Raw genomic sequence first — 24366 nt, 5'->3', positions numbered from 1 at the left:
GTAGGGAAAGAGGTATTCTAAAATACCTCCTTTTTGTTTTTATTTTTATGTTTTTTTGTAGAAAACATTACGAGGAATCACCAAAATAAACTAATGTGTAGAAAACATTCCTACATTGTTTTACCTACATGGATCAAAAACATGAATCATTCACCCTTTGCCCTGGGTTCTAATCATTCACCCTTTATCCTTGGTTGTCAACCTCTAAAAAGAGGAATTCTAAAATGCAGGCCTCCTCTTTGTTGAATTTTTTTGGTAAATGAAAGGCAATGATATAAGTTCATAGATATAAGTTCATAAACCTATACAACTTATATCAATTAAAAAAAAATATGTCCAAAATTATTATCGTCAAATTTAGATATAAAATTTTATGAAATATAAAATAAAGACTATATATTTAGGATGTGAGACAAAGAAGACAACTACTTCATTCTGCCTAAAATTATACATATGTATTGTAAATAGCATCCCAATAAATACCTAACAGAATATAAGAAGTATGTACATAAATTCTCAACTACCACAAACATAAAATCAATTTAATTTGTATTATCAATCCCAAGAACTGGGGTAGTTGAATATTTATTCATAGATTGGCTTATAAACATAAATCGGTTCAACCACCAATCCTACCCACAGTGCCACGACTTGTGCTATAAATATATGTGCTTAGTGTTCCAAGCACCCGTGAACATCATGTCTTCGTCTAAGCCAACCAGCAATGGTGCACTACCAAACCACAAACCAAGCAGACCCAGGCCCAATTACCCCACTTTCAATCCTTTTTTTATTCGTCAAGCACCCACTGGTCCAAATCCTCCACCTACGCTGTAAGACCTGATCATGCGAATTGACAATTATGGGACTGACCTCACTTGCCTCTAGAGGTTGGTGATAAGGGTGGAATGGTGCCTGAGGAGGCTTGAAAAGCTGTGGAATGCTGAGTCTGACGATGACATGGTTGTCGAAGTTCTCAACTCTTCTGACGCCACAAGTGATGATGAAACTAGAGGAACGACGAAGGATTTCGGAGGACCCTTTTTGCATGGTTGTGAAGGAATGTTTTGGAGGGGGTGGGTGTCCTTTTGTATGTGCGGAAGTTATGTGTGACGCAGTTTTTGGAAGGTTTGCAACCAGTGTTGCTGGTTGGGTTTGGACCTTGTATGTCTATTTATATTATGGTGTTTTCTTTTCTATGTAAGAAATAGGTGTGTATGATGTGTGATGTTGAATGAAATATGAAACCATATATATTTAAAAGTTGACGTAAAAATATATATTTGCATGAGGGCAGTGTTCAGAAAAATGAAGGCAAATAAACATATTCTGTCGTCCAAGAGCAAAAAGGAAAGAAAAATGACACATACGAGATGCCTTAAATTGTGACGAAAGTACCATAAATGGGGAGTTAAATGGCGACTACCGCCGACTTAAATGGATTGAAAATGGGTGTCAATTCGCAGTGACTCCAAATCTCGACCCATTAGGGTACAACAGTTGAGAAGGACACTTGACAATTTATTGAAGTATGACTTTGGATGACTACTAATTAGGTTATCTTTTGTGGATTGATTGATTAGGTTCGGGTCTTTATTTGGACTATTAATTCCTATTAACTATGATAAATAATATATATAATTCATAAACAATATATATAAGTCATTTATTTTTATTGTGTTTGGTAAATTAAAGGCAATAATATAAGTTCATTGTCCAACTTGTATAATTCATATCAATTAATCTCAGTATCTACGAAATTATGTATTTCAAATTTAGATTGAAATTATAAATTGATATATAGTTAAGACTATATATTTATGATATCAGACCGAGAAGACAACTATACAAATCTACCTCAAAATATATATTGTGCATTACATCCTAATAAATACGTACTTTAATAAATATAATTCGTAGTAAGTATCCCAACATAATCCCAGGCCAAATCCCTTGAAGGTAACCAACATAAATTTGCAACATATATATATCCATCTGAAATTAAAACTACAAACATATAGTAGTCTGCTTAATACATTATAATGCCCAACAACCCCAACAACATTTCACTTTCTTTTGGATACACGACTCATTGGCGATGGAATTCCAAAGTCATCATCTCCGGAGTCGGAAAAATCTGACAAATCAGAATCCGATTTTAGCTCTGGGTCAATAATTATATTTTTAACCTCTGCATCTGGATCCTCGCATGTGTTCATCGCCTTTGTCAGTTTCTTCGCCTTACGCCATCTTACATTTAATTAACGGATTTCACGTTTAAGTTGGATAATGACAGATTCCATATATATGGCATTCGACTCTTGCATTTTAAGATGTCGTGCTTTAGGAATGGTCACCCCAAGTCATCTGCACTCTGCCACAATCACAGTCCTTGCACCCACCAAGTCATACTTGATACGTTGCTGAGGTTGAACTAGTTGATTGACGTCTACTGCTTCAACTTGAGAGTTTGACGTGGACCCAAGCTCGTGCATGTACCATCGATGAACTGCTTCAACGGCCTCTGCATGGCTATGGTAACGATAATACTTGCCATTAGGAAACCCTCGCGTTTTCTATCGTTTTGGCCCGGTTCATGCATATCCCTACTTTCTGACCTACAAAAACAGCGTAATATCGACGTCCAACCATTGATGTGGACAAACTTGGTGTATGGGTTTCGTTGGATTGGCCCTAGGGTACAATATATATACCATCCACTTACAATATATATAGCAGCAGTTGAGAAACCATTTATTTCTTTACTGCGTTGATTGATTAGGGCCGGGTCACGTAAAGTTTATTGAACTAATAATTCCAAGGATATACTTCACTTCTTTAGTACATATAGAAATATATATGCATTGAATTATAGATATGCCGAATTTGGTAAGTTTGGAAGTTTATGATTAGGTGTGGGTCATTCAGAACTTAATGAACTCTTAATTCCTTTTAATTACTTTTACTTCTTTAGTACATCTAACAATATATATAGCAGCAGTGAATTTTGGATATGCCGACTTTTGGTGGTTTCAATTGATTGATTATCTCTGGGTTATTCAGAATTTATTAAAGTCTTAATCTCTTTGAACTACTTTCACTTCTTTCCTACACTTACCACAATATATAGCAGTTAATATTATATATACACTTTTCATTATTATGAAGTAGTTTGACTTCTTTATTAGAATAATAAACCACACATATATATAGCAGTGAATATTAAAAAAATAATATTATATGAAACGCTGTTTCAAAACCTATTTCAATAGGTGTCCTATTAATAAGGAATCACCAAGTAGTTTGACTTTTTTGGAAGCTATGCGGTAGCAGTTAATTTTGTATATGCCGATTCATGAAGGTATGGAATGTTGTTGACCGATGTATTTAAGTAGGTGTCGTATTAATAACAACCCACCCACAATTAAAAAAAAAAAATCCCAAACTTTTGCGTTTATAGAGCAGTGATCCAATGGATAAACAAACGCAATATTGGATTAACGATGTCATTCGCAGAGTTGATGTTTTATGCTTCAACCATTTGAAGGACATGCATGAGTGGTTTGTTCTTATTTTTCAGTACCCATGCATGAAAGAATATATATTTCAATAAAGGTTTGTACTAAAATTTACATATGATGTTGAAGGGAAATGGAACAACTTGGAAATGCACCGTGGACGCTGACATAGGAAGGTTACGGTGTAGCAGAGCATGTACATCGAAGTGATGGGCCAGAATATGTAATCGGAGATAGGTGTACGTACATACAACATAGCTTTCAGTGCAGGAATTATGATGCAAGATTTATAAGAAGAGTGGTTTGTGTCACAAGATTCTATTATTTATATATTTATCAATCAAAGTTCTGTACAAGAATATCGTGCTAACTTTAATTAAGACTATATCACAGGTGGATTGGATTGTCTTCAACAAACGTAGAGGCTTGGCATTCCTGCCTCGAAATGGGTTTAAGACGTTATATGCCATGTGCATTGCACTACTTTTTTGTGATGATGATGACAAGGAGGTCGGAATTCAGTTATTAACTTTGTTATGGCGAAATGAACATTTGCGGATAGCATTGAAGAGTGTCCGAAAAAAAATTATTACATTAATTCAGAAACAAGACTGTGGGAATGCTAGATTCTTTGAACATGTTCCTCAATGTTGTCCGCAAGGGAACCACATTAATTGGCGATGCTGGATTTTGAACGAGGATGTCATAACTTGCCATCGTTGTTGGTGTGATTTAAATGTCATGTTATTGCAAGGAAAACTTTCAACAAATTATATTGAAGGCTTATTTTAAATGTGATGTTATGTACGTAATGCTTAGGATTTTTTTTACGTAAAGATTGTAATTTTATATACTTAAGTATTGGGGTTTAATGTATGAATAATATGGGATTTAATGTAATCACTGACAGTAGAGTAATAAGCCAATCTAGCATCTTCTTCATCATTGGTATCATTCAATAATTGGAGCTGGACTTCATTCAAATGGTCCTTAGTTTTAATCACTTTCTTACCAACATTACCAAAACAATTCTTATTCCAATCTTTTATGATCAACTTCACATTCTAGAGCTTCTTCAGCAGAACATGGATTGGATTCCCTGAAACCTCAATACCCCAAGCTTTCTGCATCATAGGAGGCATACAATCTTGCATACACCACTACTTCACCACTTTTAAAGGTTTGGGACCTGCTGCAAAATCTTTGGACATGTGAATAGCAATTCCATAATCATCAGAACATGAAGCAGTAGTATACAAAGCCTTAGTACAAGGAAGCTTGTCCAACCAACTCTCATTAAGATGCATTTTTAAATTTGTTCAATGTTTGCGAGCTTGTATAATTCATCTCGTTTTGCATTCTTCGGATCGTCGAGTAGATCCAAGATGAACTGTGAACGCAGGGGCTTAGGCTCTTCCTGTATCATAACAAAAGTATACAACAATATGCTATATACTTTACACATTACGACGCATGAAATAAAGTTTGAATAAATAACCCAACTTACATGAAAGGTAGTTGATAATTTATTGTCATTCCACAACTCCATGTACCTCATCACGAACAATCCACAAGCATTTCTAACATCCAATGAATAAATTACATATATATTCAGTGACTTATATAATACTAAAATATGAAACTTTTTATCACATTTTTTATTAAAAAATTATATTTAAATTTAAACTATACATACCCATCATTTTGAATTAGTATTTTCTTTGAAGGTTTTGTTTTGTACGATGGCCACTTTTTCCCTACTACAATCTCAACGAACTGTTTATGTCATACATAACATGATACCAATTACGATTCTATTCAATATGATGTTTCAAAAAGCATGTACTGATTAATAATGCCAGTAAAAGACATAGATTAAAAAAATATAATATGTAAGCATAGAGTTGTACCACGTAGTCGGCATATATAGTGTATCTATATGGTCGCCCCAACGAACATAGGTAATCAACTGACTTATTCAGCCGGTTGATGACGAGCAAAAATCAGTGACTCTCGACAAGTGCAGGAAAAAAATATTGTGTCATAGTGAATCAAGATCAAGTAAGGACATAAAAGACAACACATACAACTGACTGAAATAAAATTAATGACAAAAAATGAAACAAACCAGATCACACTTCTTCAGCAAGTCTATATCGATTTCTGCATACTTTCTGTAATTTTTCCACACTTCTTCTAAGGCTGCCCGCCGCTCCTCAATAGTTTTAAAATTCACCAACTGTTTTGCCACAAGGAACTGCACGGCTGTAGTTAGGAAGTAGTACTTCGTCATACGGTCTCCTTGTTATTTGTTCAAAACATTTGTCCAAAATAGTATGACCTGAAATAAGTAAACACTTATATTTACTAAGTATATTCATAACAATAAAGATTAATTACAAATAACAAGCGATTACAATCACTCACGAAGTTAGACACCCAATTCGGGTCAAACAGTTAAGCTATCTCCGTCCTTGAAAGGGCCCTACCATACATTTCTACCAATATCTCTCTGCACAGATTAATTAAAAATAATATATTCATTCCAATGCAATATTATATTCATTCAAAATAAATTAAGATGGAAATATCACGACACATATACAATTGCAAAGGATTTTAGCAAGTGTGTGTTATAATTACTCTTCATCATGCTCACGCGATACCGCATAACTCAACAATTTCTTCTGCTTCATGCTCAATTTAATCTTCTTGCCTCCCTTATACACAAACGGAGAGAAGTAATATTTTGTTAGCTTTTTTGTCCTTTTACTTTGTCTCAGATTTGCCAGGATTTCATCCTCTCCTATGTCAGTAACTTTAATGGCATTTTGACGCCCTGTAACATTTATGTCTGCCTGATTACTGGAAGTTGCAACTGCTACTACACTTAAGTCCTGCTCCATAGCAATGGCAACAACCGTATTGCCCTCTTCCCTTTGTTGGTCATTCATTTTAGGTTTGGTGGTAGGAGTAAAGAGGCATGCATCTCTCTCGAATACATCCCCATCAACTGATTCCCCCTCACCACCTGTTTCCCTATCCTCCATATCTTCTTTATCTTTTGGATCATCAGCAGATTATTGCTCCTCACCTCTACAATCCTTTCTTGACTTCTTCTTTATTAAAATCTCTATTTCCTTAACCTTTCTCTTCAACATCTTTGTATTTTCTGCATCTTTTCTTATTTCCTTTTCCATATCTTTAATGCAACGCTACATACAAATGTAGTAATTGGTGAACACTAATTGAAATACAATTACGAGGCAGTCTATTCATACATACATCATCATCTCCAGTATTAAAATATTTATTTACCTCCAATGCAGTATTGGACGAGCTTGGCCGAGATTGGGACGGACCACATGCAGTTGGGCCAACATTGACATTGCTCAGATTTACTGTGCCTCAAGCTGTGATCAACTGTTCCAAATTCAAATTACACACAATATGTAACTATTATTCAACCTGATGCTGGAATGATAAAATGAAGATACACAAGCTCTTAAATTTGCAACGTAGGTAACAAATACTACATTACCTGACTATTTCCAACCTTCCCATCTGTTCCTCCCATTTCAATCGATCACGTATGAGGCCATCATCCCAATAACCTAGGCTATTACTATCTCCAGTAGGATAGCATGGGTACTTCACTTGACATTTTATCAAATAAAATAGCTATTTTATATGAAACAAAATGCAGCAGATTAGACATGATACATATTATACACGAAATAATTTAAATTCATAATTTTCAATTTGCAAATGGAGTTAAATTAAAAGTTGTACACCTGCAAGAAAAGCAATCAACCAATATACTCTCTTTTCAGCTTGCCATCACCCAAACTACCAACCATATGGTCCACCACATACAGGCACCAATTATAAGAACTTATTGCTTTGACATTGTCAACGGCCAATAATTCTTATACATGCACATAATAATGACCGTTTAGGGTTAGTACAGTCATACATGCGAATAATACAAAGGCCCTTTTGAAGTCATCTCCAGCTTCACATTCTACAACCTTTTTCATCAGTTCGTCTATAGACAATGACTCTTGATATCCACCATCGTCTATCCAGTCTGTAGAAAACTGACAGGTTATAGGCACTGGCACTATACCAGCAGGTAAGCCCAACATGTTATACACCTTAAACGCATTTATGGGCAACAACTGATTGCTGTTCAGTTTTATACCATATTTGTCAGTGTCAAATTATTCTATCAAGTAGTTGAAGAGTGGAGTCGACAAATGGGAACAGTTGAGGTCCAACAGAAATCCAAAACTGATATCCTCTACATCCTTCCTCTTCTCAGAGTTTAGTTTCACAACTATTTCTATGAATTTCGGAATAGAGCTTCTATGAAAACCGGCCTTAGTCTTATATGCTACCTTTTTTTATACCATTGAAAAACTAATAATATTATCATTCAATTTTCAAGTCTATGTTATATGAAATAAATATAAACAATTCGATTTAATACATTACATTTTTCCTTCTTTTATTTGCAGCTTTACATCCGAACCTTTGGAACTCCATTTCAAGTCTACTTTTTTTCCTCATAATATGACGCTTTCTCTTCACTACTCATTATTTTCCATGGATGCGTAGCTTCAGTCTCTATTTCTCTTTTTAGAGACATCTTGATTTTTTACGTCAACCAATGATCTTCTCGGTATTTCCTCATATATGCCGCTCTGATCAACCATTAATAAACCAAGCATAAGGATTTAAATACATATACATCACAAGTTACTTTTTATGTTCTCCACTATCAAATTCATATATCTTCCATTTACAGAAAACCAAAAATTTCATATAACTTCCTAATTTGTTCCTACTTTTCCATGACTTTAGACTTTAAACCAAATTTCAATTGCAAAATTAACATTAATACATACATACTTGAACATAACGAACACTCCAGCAGGACGATGCGACAAACTTTCTTTGGTCTCGGAGGATGTATTAGTGTTTGCCTCTGGCTCAAATTCTCCTTCATGTTCATATTCATCTTCATGTATCTCCTTTTCACTTGGCACATAATCAGAATCGCTCTCAGACGACATTCTCGAACTCTCACCAACCTCACCACTCTTAGGGATACTTATCTTCTTTGGAACCAGTATCTTTTTTCTTTTCCCTTTCCCTTTGTTACGCGCTATAGTCTTCAACCTACCCATTTGAAAACCTAAATTCGATTCAAGCCATAATTAGATATGACAAACAGTGACTATTAATGTACATTGCATGCTACATAGCCACGACATGTTAACTGCCAAATATATAACATAATGCATCAGTATTTTGCAATTAAACTGCTGAAACATGTCCAACATAAGCATTTACTTTCAATCAAAAAATAAAAAATACTAATATCATTATTACAAAATCTGTCAAACCGTGAAGTTTCATTAAGCTACATGAGTACAAATAACAAGATTTTAGACAAATGTTGTGTATTTGGAGGCTGATTCACAAATATGAAGAGAATTATTGTGAAAGATATAAGCCAAAAATAAATAGTGGATTATTTGACAAAGCTGTATTTTCTTACTCTCTAAAACAAGCCACTTCAAAACTAATACTCCTACTACATAGCAAAATATACAGAGTATATGATATAAACATAGTCTTTTTCTCTAGGAAGGCATATTACATAGGTAATATCAACAAATCAAGGCATACTGGCTCTTCTACACAATTTGTTAACCAGAAAATATGCAAAAACGAAAATGTGTATGCAACATGAGTTAAGTGGACATAAATTATATAGCCATAAACCAAATTTACACACACTAACTTTATAATCATATACATGTGACAAATTTTAAATATATAAAAGATCATCACTAAGGAAGAGCAAAACAAATTATGCTCACAACTTAACTGCAGTGAAGATAAGCAATTTAATCACTAAAAAATTACGAAATCAAATACATTTACGATTTACGATGTCGTATGTATGTTAATGCACACATGTGAATGCAAACATCAGACACCTCATCTACTATGCTCAAAACATTAGGCAGCATTATTAAACTAAAAATGTCTAATTTACACTCACTTAACTATAGAACTTCAGACTTTTGGAACAACTGCTTACTATTGATGAAAGCAGGACTCCAAATCAAGAATAAATACCTTCTGCACTTTGTGGGTTTTTAGGGCAATCGGTTATGGGGTTCTCTTTAATCACCGAAAAGGAATGAGGGAGAAAGGCAAGATAGAGGTTTCGGTTTTCTTGAATCAAAGAAAGAGCAAGAAAGTTTAGTTTTTTCTTCAATGTAGCGATGGTTCTCTTCACAGACCCAAGTCTCAGACACAGAAGGGAGGTTAGGGTTTTCTTCAAAGGAAAATGTTTGGTTACAATTTACAAATACTTTGGGATTTATATTACGAAAATGTTAGGATGTACATTAGAAAAATGTTGTGACTTACTTTACAAAAATATTGGAATGCAGATAAGGAAGAATTTGGGGTGCTTATTAGGAAGAATTTAAGATGCAACTTAGGAAAACGTTGTGATACAAGCCCAATGACCAAACATTTTTTTAACATTGTAACACATTGAAACACTCTTTTTGCGCCACTTATGTACTCTACAAATCATCTCATTTTTTATCCTCACAAACAAACACTCATATCCCTAATAACTGCACAATAAAAAAGCCATCAATTCAAATTCACCAATAATTTTCTATTTCTAGGTTTCTTACCAAAAATGTGTCTATATATTCTTACTAATTATATTTGTTTTTGCCATTTACTTCTTGTGGAAATAAGACGATTCCTTTCAAAATCAAATCTAAGAATTATGATTCGTACCTGCTTAGGTTTAGCAACCAAATTTTGGGTTCATTCACAGAACAATCGCTGCTTCCGGCTTCTATTTGGAAAGAGAGGTTAGGGTTTCTTACCAAAAATGTGTCTATATATTCTTACTAATTATATTTGTTTCTGCCATTTAGTTCTTATGGAAATAAGACGATTCCCCTTCAAAATCAAATCTGAAAATTATTATTCGTACCTGTTTAGGTTTAGCAACCAAAATTTGGGTTCATTCACAGAATAATCGCTACTTTCGACTTATATTTGGAAAGAGAGGTTAGGGTTTTTTTCAATGTAGCAATGGTTATCTTCGCAAACCCAAGCCTCAGACGCACAACAGAGGTTACGATTTTTTTTAACTACAAAAAGGGCAACACAGGACTTTCTTCATTCTTTCTTTTTCGCAGACCCACACAGACCTTCTTCACGCAACAAAGCATTTTCTTCCTATGTAGTCCTTCAGATGACCTTCTTCCTTGGACCTTCTTCGTTCTTCTCTTCTTTGCATTCCTTACATATTCTGTAAAGTAAGGGCTAGGGCTAAATGGACAATTCCATATAATAAGTAAGGGCTAAATGGACAATATGCCGTATAAATATAACCTATACCGTATTATTACACAAATATACTATATTATTACACACATTTAATACAACTTCAGTTATTTTTTTTTTACCCACTTTTTTAAGTGACGTGGCCATTTCTCCTCCACTCATTCCAAAATGGAGGAACTTGTGCGCTGTGTGACTGGAGGTGATTTTTACCCCTAGTTAGATGCAGCAATATTGACTAATTATGTACTTTATACTATATTTCTTTACCTTTTCAGTTGCACCCTCGTAATCAGGGGCGGAAATTAATGCAAAAATAGAGAAAATCTTTTAGCAATTAAATATGGGTTAAGTGCACTTAACACCTATGTGATATGTTTATAGGGCATATTGACCCCTCATGTGCACAAAATACTCCCTAATTTTTAAAATTGCGCAAATAGCTCCCTCCTCACACATTAAAGTAATAGAATGACCAAATTACTTTTTTATACATAATTTTCATATTATTTTAAAAAGCTGCATTTATGAAATGAGTAAAGAGGACATAAGCGAATGGGAAGCGTCGTCGGCGGGTCGTGATGCGCCGATGACGAACTGGCTTCATTGTTTAATCTGAGTTAATTACTTCAGTCGGAGTTGGGGTTTTATGGATGAAGAATGACTTAAAGCTTAAGAAACTGAATTGGGTTTCGCTGGACAGAAGGAACTCGTCGGTTTCAATGGATGATAAAATGGTTTTGTTGTTACTAGAGTTTTAATAGAGCTCGCCACTGGGTTTTGCATCAGTGGGTCGAGGTAGCTTGGACAGTGACTATGTAGCTACACTTTTTCTCTTTTAAATGTTTTCTTTTTCTAGAGAAAGTGATTGTGATGTGTTCAGATGATTTGGGAGAAAATTATTTGGTCAAAGTTTAGATCTAGTAAACTTGTTGTACCAGCCAAGTCCTTCTCAGTATGTCGATGACTCTCGTGCTCCGTCGAGAAGGCCGAACCCAGCTATGACATACAAAAACCCAACAACGTGTTTCAATCCGATGACTCCTTAAGCGACCCTATTTCAGTCCGACGAGTTTCATGTTCATCCAGTTTTGCGACCTTGACCCACCCCGACGAAACTTATTTCAGTCCAGCGACTAGATGGGTGATGAATAGGTTTTACTTATTCCTTTAACCAATTTTTACTTATTTTAATTTTATTAAAATAAAACTAAAATCAAACCCACAAAGCAAAAATAAAGTTCAAGTAAAGTAAATAAATTTTGAGAGATAACATCAGGATTTTTAGCGAGGAAACCCCAACTGGTAGAAATCAACCAATCGTTATAGGAAAAACCTCGTGGACTATGTGTCCAGAGCAAAACGATCCACTATATATGTATAAAGTAAAGTACACTGAACTTTGACTCAGGCTTACACCCTATCATTCTACCAAAAACCAATCGCTGACAATTCCATACCATGAGATTCCCCCGTCCAATAGCTCTCAACCTCAGGTTTACTTTTGATCTCTGTAGAAGGGTTGCAGGTAGATCGAACAACACTCCACGAATGCTTTGACCCCTTCAAAGTATGATCACTTCACCCCCTTTCTTCAAATATGAATTTGGTGAAGAATGAATGAATTCTGCTTTTCGGAATTTCTGAATTTTCAATTATGCTCCAATTCCGATGAGATAGAAAACATCACTACTAAATCACTTTTGTGTTTATGTGTGTGCTCGCAAAAATAAAATCAGAAAAACCAAATTGATTTTTTGAATAAAAATCTCTCATAAGTAATTCTCTCAATTAGAAAAATATATATTTTCAAGCCCTAAAAGTTTAAGTGAGAAACATATATTTATAAACTTTTGAAAACCTAATTGTACTTGGAAAACAAGTCAATTTCGTGCATAACCATTGTGGTAAAAGTTTATGCAAAATAGGAAGTCAAAACAAACAAGGAAATAAAGTTACCAAAATTTGCTGAAAACCTTTCAATCAGCTACTTTGAACCGGTTCAAGTTGGCCAGTAGCAAATTCTTGGAAACCAACGTTGACACTTGAACCTGTTCCAAGAAACTTGAACTATTTCAAGTTGCACAGAATGTAAACTTCCCAAAAACTCAATATTGAACTTCCTAAGTGTCCTCCCTGCAACAGTGTAGCCACCCAAGTTATCAAAAACTCCGGACATAAAAAAGAAAAATAAACCGTCCATTCGTCTCACCAAAAAAAAAAAAAAATTGTACACCTTTCTATTTTTTTGGTTCCAAAATAAGTATCTAATTTGAAAAGTTAATATATTATTTTATTTTATATTACCAATTTAACCTTCTTGCATTAAACTTGTAAGAAGTAAACAATCACATCACTGTGGATCCACTTAGGATAAATTTGATAACTCATTCGTCACTAATACAATTTAAAAATAAAAATAAATATATATTTTTTTATAATATTTTACACCTTTAAATTTATACTTTTTTGTATTTATATCCATAAAATTTTGAAATTGCCCTCCCTAAAATTATTAAAAAAATCCTTCTATATAAATTTGCCCCATATCTGGTATGAATTCCTAGGTGTCTGTGGCTGGCACTGAAGTGTCATCAACTTGTCTCGGTGACGTTGTATAACTACATTCACAAGTTTTAAGCTAGGGTGAAAGATGGTGCGGGTGAAGTGGGTGTTTAAGCTCCGATGCCATAGAGGCACAATTCAAGTAGAGGCGAAAATCACATGCATTCGGAACAACGGTAGCCTAAGTCATCAAGTTTGAATCCACAGGCATCGCACAATCTATCAACAGTATCAATAGTTTCATGAAGGGTGAGGAGGTGGTGCGGGTGAAGTGGGTGTTTAAGCTCCGATGCAATAAAAGCACAATTCAAGTCTAGGTCGATCAAAATCACATTCGGAACAACGGTAGCCTAAGTCATTAATATCTAACGCATAGGCATAGCACAATCTAAGAGGATCAATCGTTTCAAGGATGAGAAGGTGTTGTGGGTGAAGTAGGTGTTCAACCTCGGATGCCATATTTGGTGTTTGGAGTGGGGGATGGTTGTGGGACTAGAGTTGAGGGAGGGGATGCCCAGTCGGCAGTCGCGTTAGCACTCCTCTCAACGAAATGTTTAGGTTGAAGTGTCAAATGTGCATATCATTTTTCTTCTTTTTAAATGTGAACAAGAGCCTTTATTGATTAACGTTATGGGATCCATGAGATCAGTTCGTCCTAGATGTGGTATTACACGAGGGTTTTTTGGACTAAATGTGGGAAGGTAAATTCAAATGTAATTACTGTAAAAATTTATTAAAATTCTTTAGACATCACCATAATAATATAACAGTAGTTCAATTAATATAATTTTGTTGTCTTGACTTTGTAAATTTTAGCTGGTAGGCTAAGGAATTTTGATTAAAACAATAATCTACAAGTCCTCGACGCGGTGCTAGCTTCACATGCTAATCATAATAATATACCACAAGTTGTTCAATTACTATGAATTCTGCTGTCATGATTTTGAATAATATTATAGCTGACCGGCCAACTATTTTTGATTGAGCTTGAAGGATAGTTTCAATATCAAAATACCAGCTGTCGGAGCCTTTCCATCTCACAATTTCGGCTTGTGAAACCTACCCCAGCTTCAACAACACGCTTGCTAGTTTTCTGAAATTCATGCTAATTAAGGGTACCAATTTGGGTTCGCAGGTTAAAATCGTGTCGTTAATTTATGAGTATTCTACAAAATAATTTAATCTGAACTCGAATCGTTTAATATTTGTATTAGAAATTCTTAGCACTAACCCGACTTTTTTTATTAAAAGGGTTACATGTTTAGTGACTTGTTTACTAAAATAAATATTACATTATTTAAATTATTGATAATACTCCATCAAACAATAAATACTAAAAAAATATAAGTTTCATTCCAATTAAATTACTAAATAATTTGTAATATACAAAAGAGTAAGTTATATGACAAGAAATTAGATATTTATTTTGAAATTTAAATAGAAATTTATTTACCGGTATAAATGGGTTACTTGAACCCTTCAACTCAAACACAATACGATTAACTAAATCGGATTAATCATGTTGACCCGTTTGCAACACGAATTCATTTAACTTGTGTCATGTTTGAATGGTATTAACTAGTTGTGTCAAACTTTGTTATCCCTAATACTAATGTCATATGCATATGAACACATTTAAAACATAACTGTTTAAGGAGATATGAATCAAAATAATTATAATTAAATTAAATACATATGTTTAGACGGAACCACAATCACCTCATCAATATCCTTTTGCTCAAAATAAAACTTATTTATGTTCTTCCATAAATGCCAACATAGACAACTAAGCTAATATATATATATATATATATATATATATATATATATATATATATATATATATATATCATCTACTTGTTTCCATGTTTCCATAAGATGATTAACCTATAAAACTAGAGAGATAGATATTTGCGTTCCATAAAAATACTTAACACTCCACTTCTATTTTCTTTTTATAAAATAACAAAAGTATCCCTAGACCTATCTCTGTCTACTTCATCGTCGTCACCTTATCTCGTGTTTGTTTTTATTTGCTCTATTTTCTATCTCTATTTTCTTTTATCTACTGATCTTTCTTATCAATAGAAGCGACGACTGATTGCATCATTAGAAATTTTTCATGAGTGTGCAATACAAAAAGTAAAATTATAGTCAAGATTTAGGCTGATCAAATTCATGACAAAAACAATAAATTAAGAACCCATATGGATTGAAGACAAGGTCAGGACTCGCCATACTTTCTTATCAATCGAAGTGACGACTGACTGCATCATTAGAAATTTTACATGAGTGTGTAATACAAAGAGTAAAATTATAGTCAAGATTTAGGAAGATCAAATTCATGACAAAAACAACAAAGAACCCGCCATATGGATTGAAGACAAGTTTAGGACTCGCCATATTGTGGTGGTGTTATCACCGTCCGCCGTGAAGCCTGAAGGAATGTTTCACATAAAATGATCACTATCTTCTTCGTCAACCACCACATAGGGAAACACATAGGAAGAGATTACACCACCGTAATCAGAACCCCCTATGGCGACCTTTGGCACAACCTCCGCCACCTGAGTGCTCTTGAGATGTTCTCAGCTAGTCTTCTCAACACGTTTCTATACATTCGGGTTTCAGAGTCTAAGACCGAGCTCCAGTAGAGGACTACAGACACGACAATAATGCTACTCTATTGTCTTCAATCCATCTGGGTTCTTTTTTCTTTCTTCTTTTTCTATTTATTTATTTTTTTATTTTTTCATTGATTTGATCTTGCTAATTTTGACTACACTTTAATTTCGTTTTTGTTCGTATTGCTCGGCTTACAGTGGGAAAAGTGCGAGAGGATTTGGTTTTAGGGCTACTTCCGTTATTTTATTAATATAAGAATAAAAGTGGATTAAGTTTTTGGAGATCTAATACCATCTCTAAATCTATTGGACCCAAGAAGATGGTGAATATTAAAATTTAATTAGATAAAGGTAGGGGAAGGTGTTCGCCGTATCAGCCGATATGTGATCCTTTTTCAAAAGTTCGATACTGTTACACACCTTCATAAATTGGTTGGTTCAAATGATTTATACTAATATTCGTCCGAATCCATTACACACACTAATATTCATTCGATTCTGTTACGTTGCGATTAATAATGATATTCATCCAAATAATCCATTGCACCGCGACTGTAATCGATACTGATATTTGTTTAAATTCGTTACATTGTGACTGATACCATTACCAATACCGCGATGGCAAAAACTATAATATGATTATATATTTATATGCAGCTATTTGAATTATTACAAAAATAAAAGTTATAATGAGATAAACCTCATTACAATACTCATGAATTCTCTATCCATGCTAACCCCTTTATGTACAAATTTCGAGATAAAGTACCTGACTGCTTGAAAAATAATAATATGGAAATTATACACTAAAATTTTGTAGCAAAATTCATTTACGTACAGATCAGATGCTTTGGTGGAGCTTTCATATTTTTGGCCAAATTTAAAAGTTCATTTATTTTTATTATTTTTTGTATCAAGTACACTGCCTCAATCCTAACTCTAACATGTCAACAGTTTTAGGACATTAGCCAACCTTTTTCCAAACCTCATGAATAAAAAGTCTTTTTTCAAAACTCGTCCCATATTAGAGTGGGGACACCTTCTAAGAAAACAATTCAAATTTAAATAATTTTAAAATAAATTTTATGAAAATATTTAAGTATAGTCCAATACTAAGGTAATAACAAATTGTTGTTTAAAATTAAATTATCGAAGGAAATGAAGGGAAAAGAAAAATTATAGATAATAAAAATAATTTTATATATTTATAATTAAACAGGACAGGCTCCACATTTATTAATTAAGTTTTGATTTTTTTTTTTTTACTTCTAAATCGGTCCCTAATTCAATTACTAGGTTGAATCCAAGCTCGCAGTAAATAGGGCAAGACGGGTCTGAGTTAAATTGACATTCATACCTCGTTCATTGGTCGTACCCGCCTGGCCGTGTCCCTTGTTCACATGGCAGCTGAACAGTCTCAAAAGTCAAAAATATTTTTTTTATGGCGTATTCATATAGTATATGCGTGCTTGATAGTCTGTATTTTTCTGTCAATTTGCGATATGAATAATAATAAAGTATACAAGTTGACTCCATCTGGCCGAACTGGATGTAGTGTGTGTATTGTGTGCGTCTGTGTATACGTATCAGATTCAGAGGTTTAAGCATCTCCATCGCATACGCCAACCCAAGTTGTACCGTTTTTGAGAGAGTAGCTCTCTTTGTTTTCCAGGTTTTCTCTCTCTCTCTGATGACATGATTTATGCTTTCTTCAATATCAATGTTATTTATATTTTTGGCACTTGAAAGCTCTCTGAATTGTTTGATCTCATACATACACTGTGCTGTTTAGTTAATGATCATCTGTTATCTTCATTTTCATATGTATTAATCAAATGGATATAATTGGACAAGCAAATTTACCAATTTTTAGTTTTTTTTTTTCGTGTTAACCTATTTGTAAATTTGGTTTGTGCTTTAGCAAATCTGTAGAAATCTCTTGAGAAGTTTAAAACAGATTTTGATAACTGAATCATTTTCTCTACATTTTATTTATGCACAAGACATTATTGGTCTTCAAAATTAGAAAAAAAGTTGCATTTTTTACTTTCATTGATGGATTAAAATTTTTTTTTTTTTATATTTATTCTCCATAAAATAACTTCATAGACACAAAATGGAGACATGCATTTTTTATATTTATTCTCTTTTTGATGCTCTAATACCACACTTTGTTGGTTTAATTGATGGCTAAATTTAAGGGGAAAATAGATAGAACAGAGTAGGAGAGAAAATGAACGTAACGAAACCTGAAGTATTATTTACTTTTTATTTAAAAAATTATATATATATTATAAAAATGGTTGTTCTTACTACTACTTAAATTGAATTGCTATGTAGACATGTAACACTAAAAGTGAAAACAATGGTGAGTTTTGATTAGATTTGAACTTGACTATTGAAAATTTAAAACTTGCTGAAAACTAGAGAAGATGAACATTTGGAACAATTGATGGTTGTATTATAAATTTATAATTGACTTCTTAGAATCTAATGGGCCTTCTATTCCATTTCGTGCCTTAGCGACCACCTTAATGGCTTTATAGCGGAGCTAACCTGACTATATAGATACTACATATGGACGCTGCTTTCTACGTGTTCCTTCTTTTTTCTTTTCAGTTTTCTAATTTCTTTGCTCTTAATATACAGTACACAGAGCCCAAAAAATCTGTGAACCAACATAGTGTGGTATTAGAGCATCAAAAAGAGAATAAATACCAAAAATGCATGCCTCATTTCATGCAAGTTTCAATAATTTAGCTTATTCCATTTTCATATAAACTTGACCAATCTACCTATTGATTGATCCAACACAAAAATTCATCCGAGCTTTCAATAATTTTGCTTAATATATTTTCATCTAAATTAAAGAGTAAACTAGGGATAATTTTGGGCCTTTTAAACTTGGAATGATCACCTAGAGCAATGCCACTAAATATCTGTACCCAAAGTAGCCTGAACATACTTGAAGAACCAGAATGTTGCTTTGTCTTTGATCAATATGCAACGATGAACAAGAAGTTAGCGACAAATATCCCACTATCCTTATATGATTTTTTTGCTTAAAAGTATGACAACATAATCATATAAGAATAATTAAATCGCAACCACAGACACTAAATTACCCTTATAAATGAAATTCAAATCTATAAAAATAAATGTACTGAAATCCAATACTCTGAACTTGAATGTCATCTCATTAAATTCCAAAAGCCCCACCTGCATCTTCACAACATGAAATAAAAGAAGAAGAAGAAGAAGAAGAAGAAGAAGAAGAAGAAGATACTTACCGAAAAAAAAAGAACATGAAAAAAAGAAGGGATACCCTTTCATTAGAGTATAAAAAGCTATAAATATATATATATATATATATATATATATATACACACACACATGAACTATAAATATGCAAATAAATAAAGAGAACAATCAAATATTTTAGGGGAAAAAAAAAGAGAACAATCAAATATCAATTGTAATCATGCCTTACTTTATCATACACTCCCTAAATTCTACTCACCACTTCTCATATGTTGAGAAAGGTTAAACCGGAAAGTGTAAAGGAATTAGAGTTAGAATCAAGCAAAGCATTTATAAGATGAAACAATAAACATACATGAGCATAACATATAATATTTAAAGTCATTGTTTAAGCACAATTGCAGCATTTCCAAAACACAGCCTACCACATCTAAACATAGTAGAAGTGTAAGTAACTTAGGACAATATAAGTAAAATAGTAAAATCAGAAAGTCCCAAGTATTAAGCAGTGTTAATCATGCAACTCTTTCATGGAGCCTTGTTATTTGCTTGCAAAGCAGCATCCATCATCTAGTCAAGGCAGGTCATATCTCTTTCAAGGTCCAGCTTTACTGATCTGTAGAAATCATCTAAATTATGAGTCAGCATATAAATTCCATCTCTTAAACTCGTCTTGAAAATAAACAACTATGCAATTTGGAAATATCACCAAAATCATCCTTCATCTTGTGCAAATTAATCTCCCTTGCACTTCATTAGATTCTTAAACTATTTGTTGTATAAGACAGGGTTTATTTATAACTTTTTATTTAGCCTCGTTGTTTATAGATTTATACAATAGATATTTTACAATTTTTTGGAGTTCTCCAGAAAGAAAACAAATAATAGAATAAAAATTAATCATTGTTTTGAAGTTCAGAATTTTTTAGCAATGTCATCCCTTTGGAGTAGAAGAATTCAAAATACTTACATCTTGTTAACCATTTGTTGGACAAAGCATCCAAGGATACTGTTTGCATAGTTTATACATGCACTTAAAAGACAAGGGGGGATTTGCAAATACTACATGGACGCGGCCGTGTATTAAGTGCAAGTGTTATCCAAACTCTTTGAACTCTTCATTGAGATTTTTCTTCTTCTTCTTCTACTTCTATCATCACGAATTAGAACCCGTGTGCAATTTGGGTTTCATGTGTTGCAGACATGCATACCCATGTTCTTATCATGTCGTATTGACTCAGACACGTGAAGTGGAATAGAAAACTCAATGTAACATAGATTACAAGATTTGACGTTGACCAGGTTTTATTCTGTTTCATTTGATTTCCTTTTACCATGACAGAAATTGAACACAACTTTCTTTGATCTTCATTTTTTTTTTTTTTTTTTTTTCATATTACAATTAATTCTTTTTTAACATTATGTATTCAAATTCTTGCATCAGCAATGGCCATGAGTACAGTGGCACAGCGTAAAGAAATGATCGTTGAACTGTTGAAGAATAATGAAGTCAAAACAGTTGTTCTTGTTGGGGAATCAGGAATCGGAAAAACATGGACTGCCAGAGAGATAAGTAAGCGTGCAATTAAGGAAGGCTTATTTGAGAAAATCCTATGGGTATTTCTTCACAGAAAATATGAAAGAGTTGATCTTGTAAAAGATATTGGTCATCAGTTGTGTCTACTGCCCATTGCTGAGGAGTGGGATGGTGATGATGGCAAAGAACTCACCAAAAGGGAAAAAGATGAAGAAAATGCAGAGAAGAAGGTGAACAGGCATGACTTGCAACAGAAGATATCTCAAACACTTAAAGGAAAACGTTTTCTTCTAATTTTGGATGACGTGGGAAGCAAAATGGATGAACATATTATGTCCGAATTGGAAAGCTTTCTGAAATTTAGCCCACAAAATGGATACAAGTTTCTAATAACTAGCATAGAGAGCATCAGTTGCCCTGATTTTATGAAACCATTGGGAGAGATACAGCAGGTGAAGCCCTTATCTCTGACAGAGTCATTGTCCTTGTTGCAACAACATACAGGAATGATGATCTATGAGGTTCCAGGTGTTAAAGCTTTGGCTGAAGCTTTTATTGAAAAGACTAAAGGGTTGCCTACTGCAGTAGTCATAATGGCAAAAGCTTTAAGTCACTTTGCAAAACATGAGCATGAGGAGCTGTTGCTGGAAAGTGATTTGGAGGAAGCATTTTCTGATAATGAAAGCTATAACATAACACAGATACTATGCACTGGGAATGGCATGCTGCCACTTGGTGTTCTAATGGACTGTTGTTGGCATGGCAACCACTTCTTTCGCAACCGTGGAAGCATTCATTTTAATGAGTTGATAGCTTACTGGATGCTAGAAGGATATCTTGGTAGAGTCGACTGTATTGAGAAGGCATACGAGAAGGGACATCATGTCTTGATGGAGCTAATTGATTGTCATATACTGAAAAAGGTGGAAACTAGTTATGTTACCATTGAAGAATCAAGAATGAACTTGGAAGATTGCCACCATTCTGGATATGTCGGGACAGCCTGTCTGGGATTGGCTAATGTATTTGAGGATGAGTGGGAAGGCCTTGGGAGAACCACACAGGTGGATGGTATGATGAAAACTATGCTCACTGGTATGAAAGGGCAGAAACTCAGGACATCACTGCTTGACGGAAATTTTCTCGGCAGGGAAGATCCAGATAACTTCTTTCAGTCCGAGCAGGATCTGCAAGTTCTTGCCCTTTTTAATCCAACTTTCATATCATTGCCACATTCCTTGTGCTGCATGAAGAAACTTCGTGTGCTTGTGCTTAAAGGCTGCGACTTTTTGGAGAAAATCAACCACACCCTGACACTTCCAAGTTTAACTGTTCTTGAGATATCTGGTGCTAGCTCCTTGATAATTCCAGAAAATTTCAATGATCTTTTTAAGCATATGCCCTGCCTTCGAAGCCTTAATCTGTCTTCACTCCTGATAGACTCATTACCTTCATCTCTTTATGACCTTAGTGAACTAAGCTGGCTCATCCTTAGAGGGTGTTCTCACTTGCTTGAACTGGGAAGTCTCAGCAAACTAAGGAAACTTGTGCTGCTGGATGTTTCTGGTGCTACCTCTTTGAAATATATCAAAGACCAAAACTTTAGCATAAATAATAAACTTCAAACGCTAAATCTTTCTCAAACAAAGATTTCGAAGTTACCATTACTTCAGAAACATGGAGAGCTCTGTCATCTCTCACTAAGTGGCTGTGAATCCTTAACAAGACTTCCAAGCATTGCCTCACTGGTCTGTCTCCAAACTCTTGATCTTTCAGGTGCGAAAAAATTCCTTGAATTCCAGCGAATGGAAAAAAGCATTAGCCTTAAAATCCTTGATCTATCTGAAACTGCAGTTGAATCTCTACCATCCAAAATTATCAATCTGCGGCATCTCTTTCTAAGACGTTGCTCTAAGTTGAAAGTATTATCATGCACTGGAGCACTTAAGTATCTTGAGGTACTTGATGTTTCAGGTACCTGTACTCTAGAGAAAATCGAATTTGTTGAACACCTGAGTTCACTACAAATCCTTAACCTTTCAGAAACCAAAATTACTACTCTACCATCCATTGTCAATCTCTGTAAGCTCCGCGTGCTTTATCTCTCCAGGTGTAGTGCATTGAAAGAATTACAAGATAAATCCTTTGATCATTTTCTTCGTATTCAGAAACTTGACCTCTCTGGAACTAAGATTAAGATCCTGCCATCCCTTTCAAAATGTAGCAACCTTCGTCACCTCTTACTTGAAAAATGTACCAATTTGGAAGAACTTCCTCAGCTTGAATCTCTATTGAAACTTGAGAAGCTAAACTTAAGTGGTATTAGCTTGTTGAGAAAAGATGGAGCCAAATTCTTGGAGCATATGAGAGGCCTTCGGATTCTTGACCTCTCTGAAACCTCTCTGCTTGAAGAGTTACCATCCATGTCAAACCTCGAAAACCTTCAACAACTTATTCTGAGGGGTTGTCCGAGCTTAAAGATGGTGCCACAGTTGGAATCACTTACAAAGCTTGAGGTTCTGGATCTTTCTGGAACAGCAGTTGTTTCTCTACCATCCCTTGACAAATTCAGCAACCTCCGCCAGCTCATGCTTAGGGGTTGCTCAAGCTTGGAAGAGTTTCTGCATCTAGAGTTGCTTCATCTTCTTGGGGGAACTGTGAAAGAACTTCCCTATGGGATCTCAAAATTGGCTCATCTTGAGCAGCTCGATATGCCAAACATGAAGAACATAATTGAAGGAGATAATGGAGGGAATACAGAGTGCATACCACAAGACCAGAATTGGTGTGATTGGAGCATCTCCAGTTTGTCAGCTAAAACTCCCAGGGCCAACGAGTACAGACCTCTGGTATCAGTAAGTGGATCTCAATTTCTTCAGCTTTTGGAAAGAGATCCCTTGTTATGGGACACAAACTTTACTCAGTTCCATTTCTATGTTCATCCTGTAAATAGGGTTAATAGTAATGGAGACAGATACTCTAGGACTTTTCCTGTAAGTCCTCCTATGGTGAACAAACAGCTTGACCTTACCCCAGATAACATGGGTGGTTTGGATTGTATCGGTTCCCCCTGCATCTACAGAAATGAGCAAATCTTCGGGGATATTCACTTCCGGACTAGGGAATTTCTTCAATTTAAAGAGCAAAGGACATTGCGAAAATGGGGAATGTTTTCCATGCAGAAGATATTGCGAAAATGGGGAAAAACTTGGTTGTTCTGGGGGTCTCCACTGCTTTTAGTTTGAAGAGCATATGCAGTGGGAGCCTGCAATGCAAGGTCTTTCAAAACCTCGAATGTCTGTATCTGGATTGTTGTCCGATGCTTTCAACTGTGTTCTCGTTATCTCAGACGCCAGCTCAACTGAAAGTTCTTCAGATTAAATTTTGCAATAAATTGAAAAATGTGTTTGCAGAAGAGTCATCCGAGTTTAGATTGCCAAATTTAGAAACGCTGCATTTATGGGAACTA

General features: G+C 34.5%; 1 protein-coding gene across 1 annotated transcript; it reads left to right on the top strand.

The window, feature by feature from the left end:
- Positions 1–20806: 20806 nt before the first annotated feature.
- Positions 20807–24142, top strand: LOC132281505 (putative disease resistance protein At4g19050). Its single transcript, XM_059783204.1, has one exon. The coding sequence runs from the start codon at positions 20807–20809 to the stop codon at positions 24140–24142; it is 3336 nt and encodes a 1111-aa protein (XP_059639187.1).
- The last annotated feature ends 224 nt before the right edge of the window (positions 24143–24366 follow it).

This window comes from Cornus florida, unplaced genomic scaffold (genome assembly GCF_030987335.1).
Source record: "Cornus florida cultivar Cherokee Brave unplaced genomic scaffold, ASM3098733v1 CherokeeBrave_3.0.0_Hap2_Chr11, whole genome shotgun sequence".
Taxonomy (NCBI): Eukaryota; Viridiplantae; Streptophyta; class Magnoliopsida; order Cornales; family Cornaceae; genus Cornus; species Cornus florida.
Note: the sequence above shows the minus strand (reverse complement) of the source record. Positions and strands in the feature narration are given on the sequence as shown.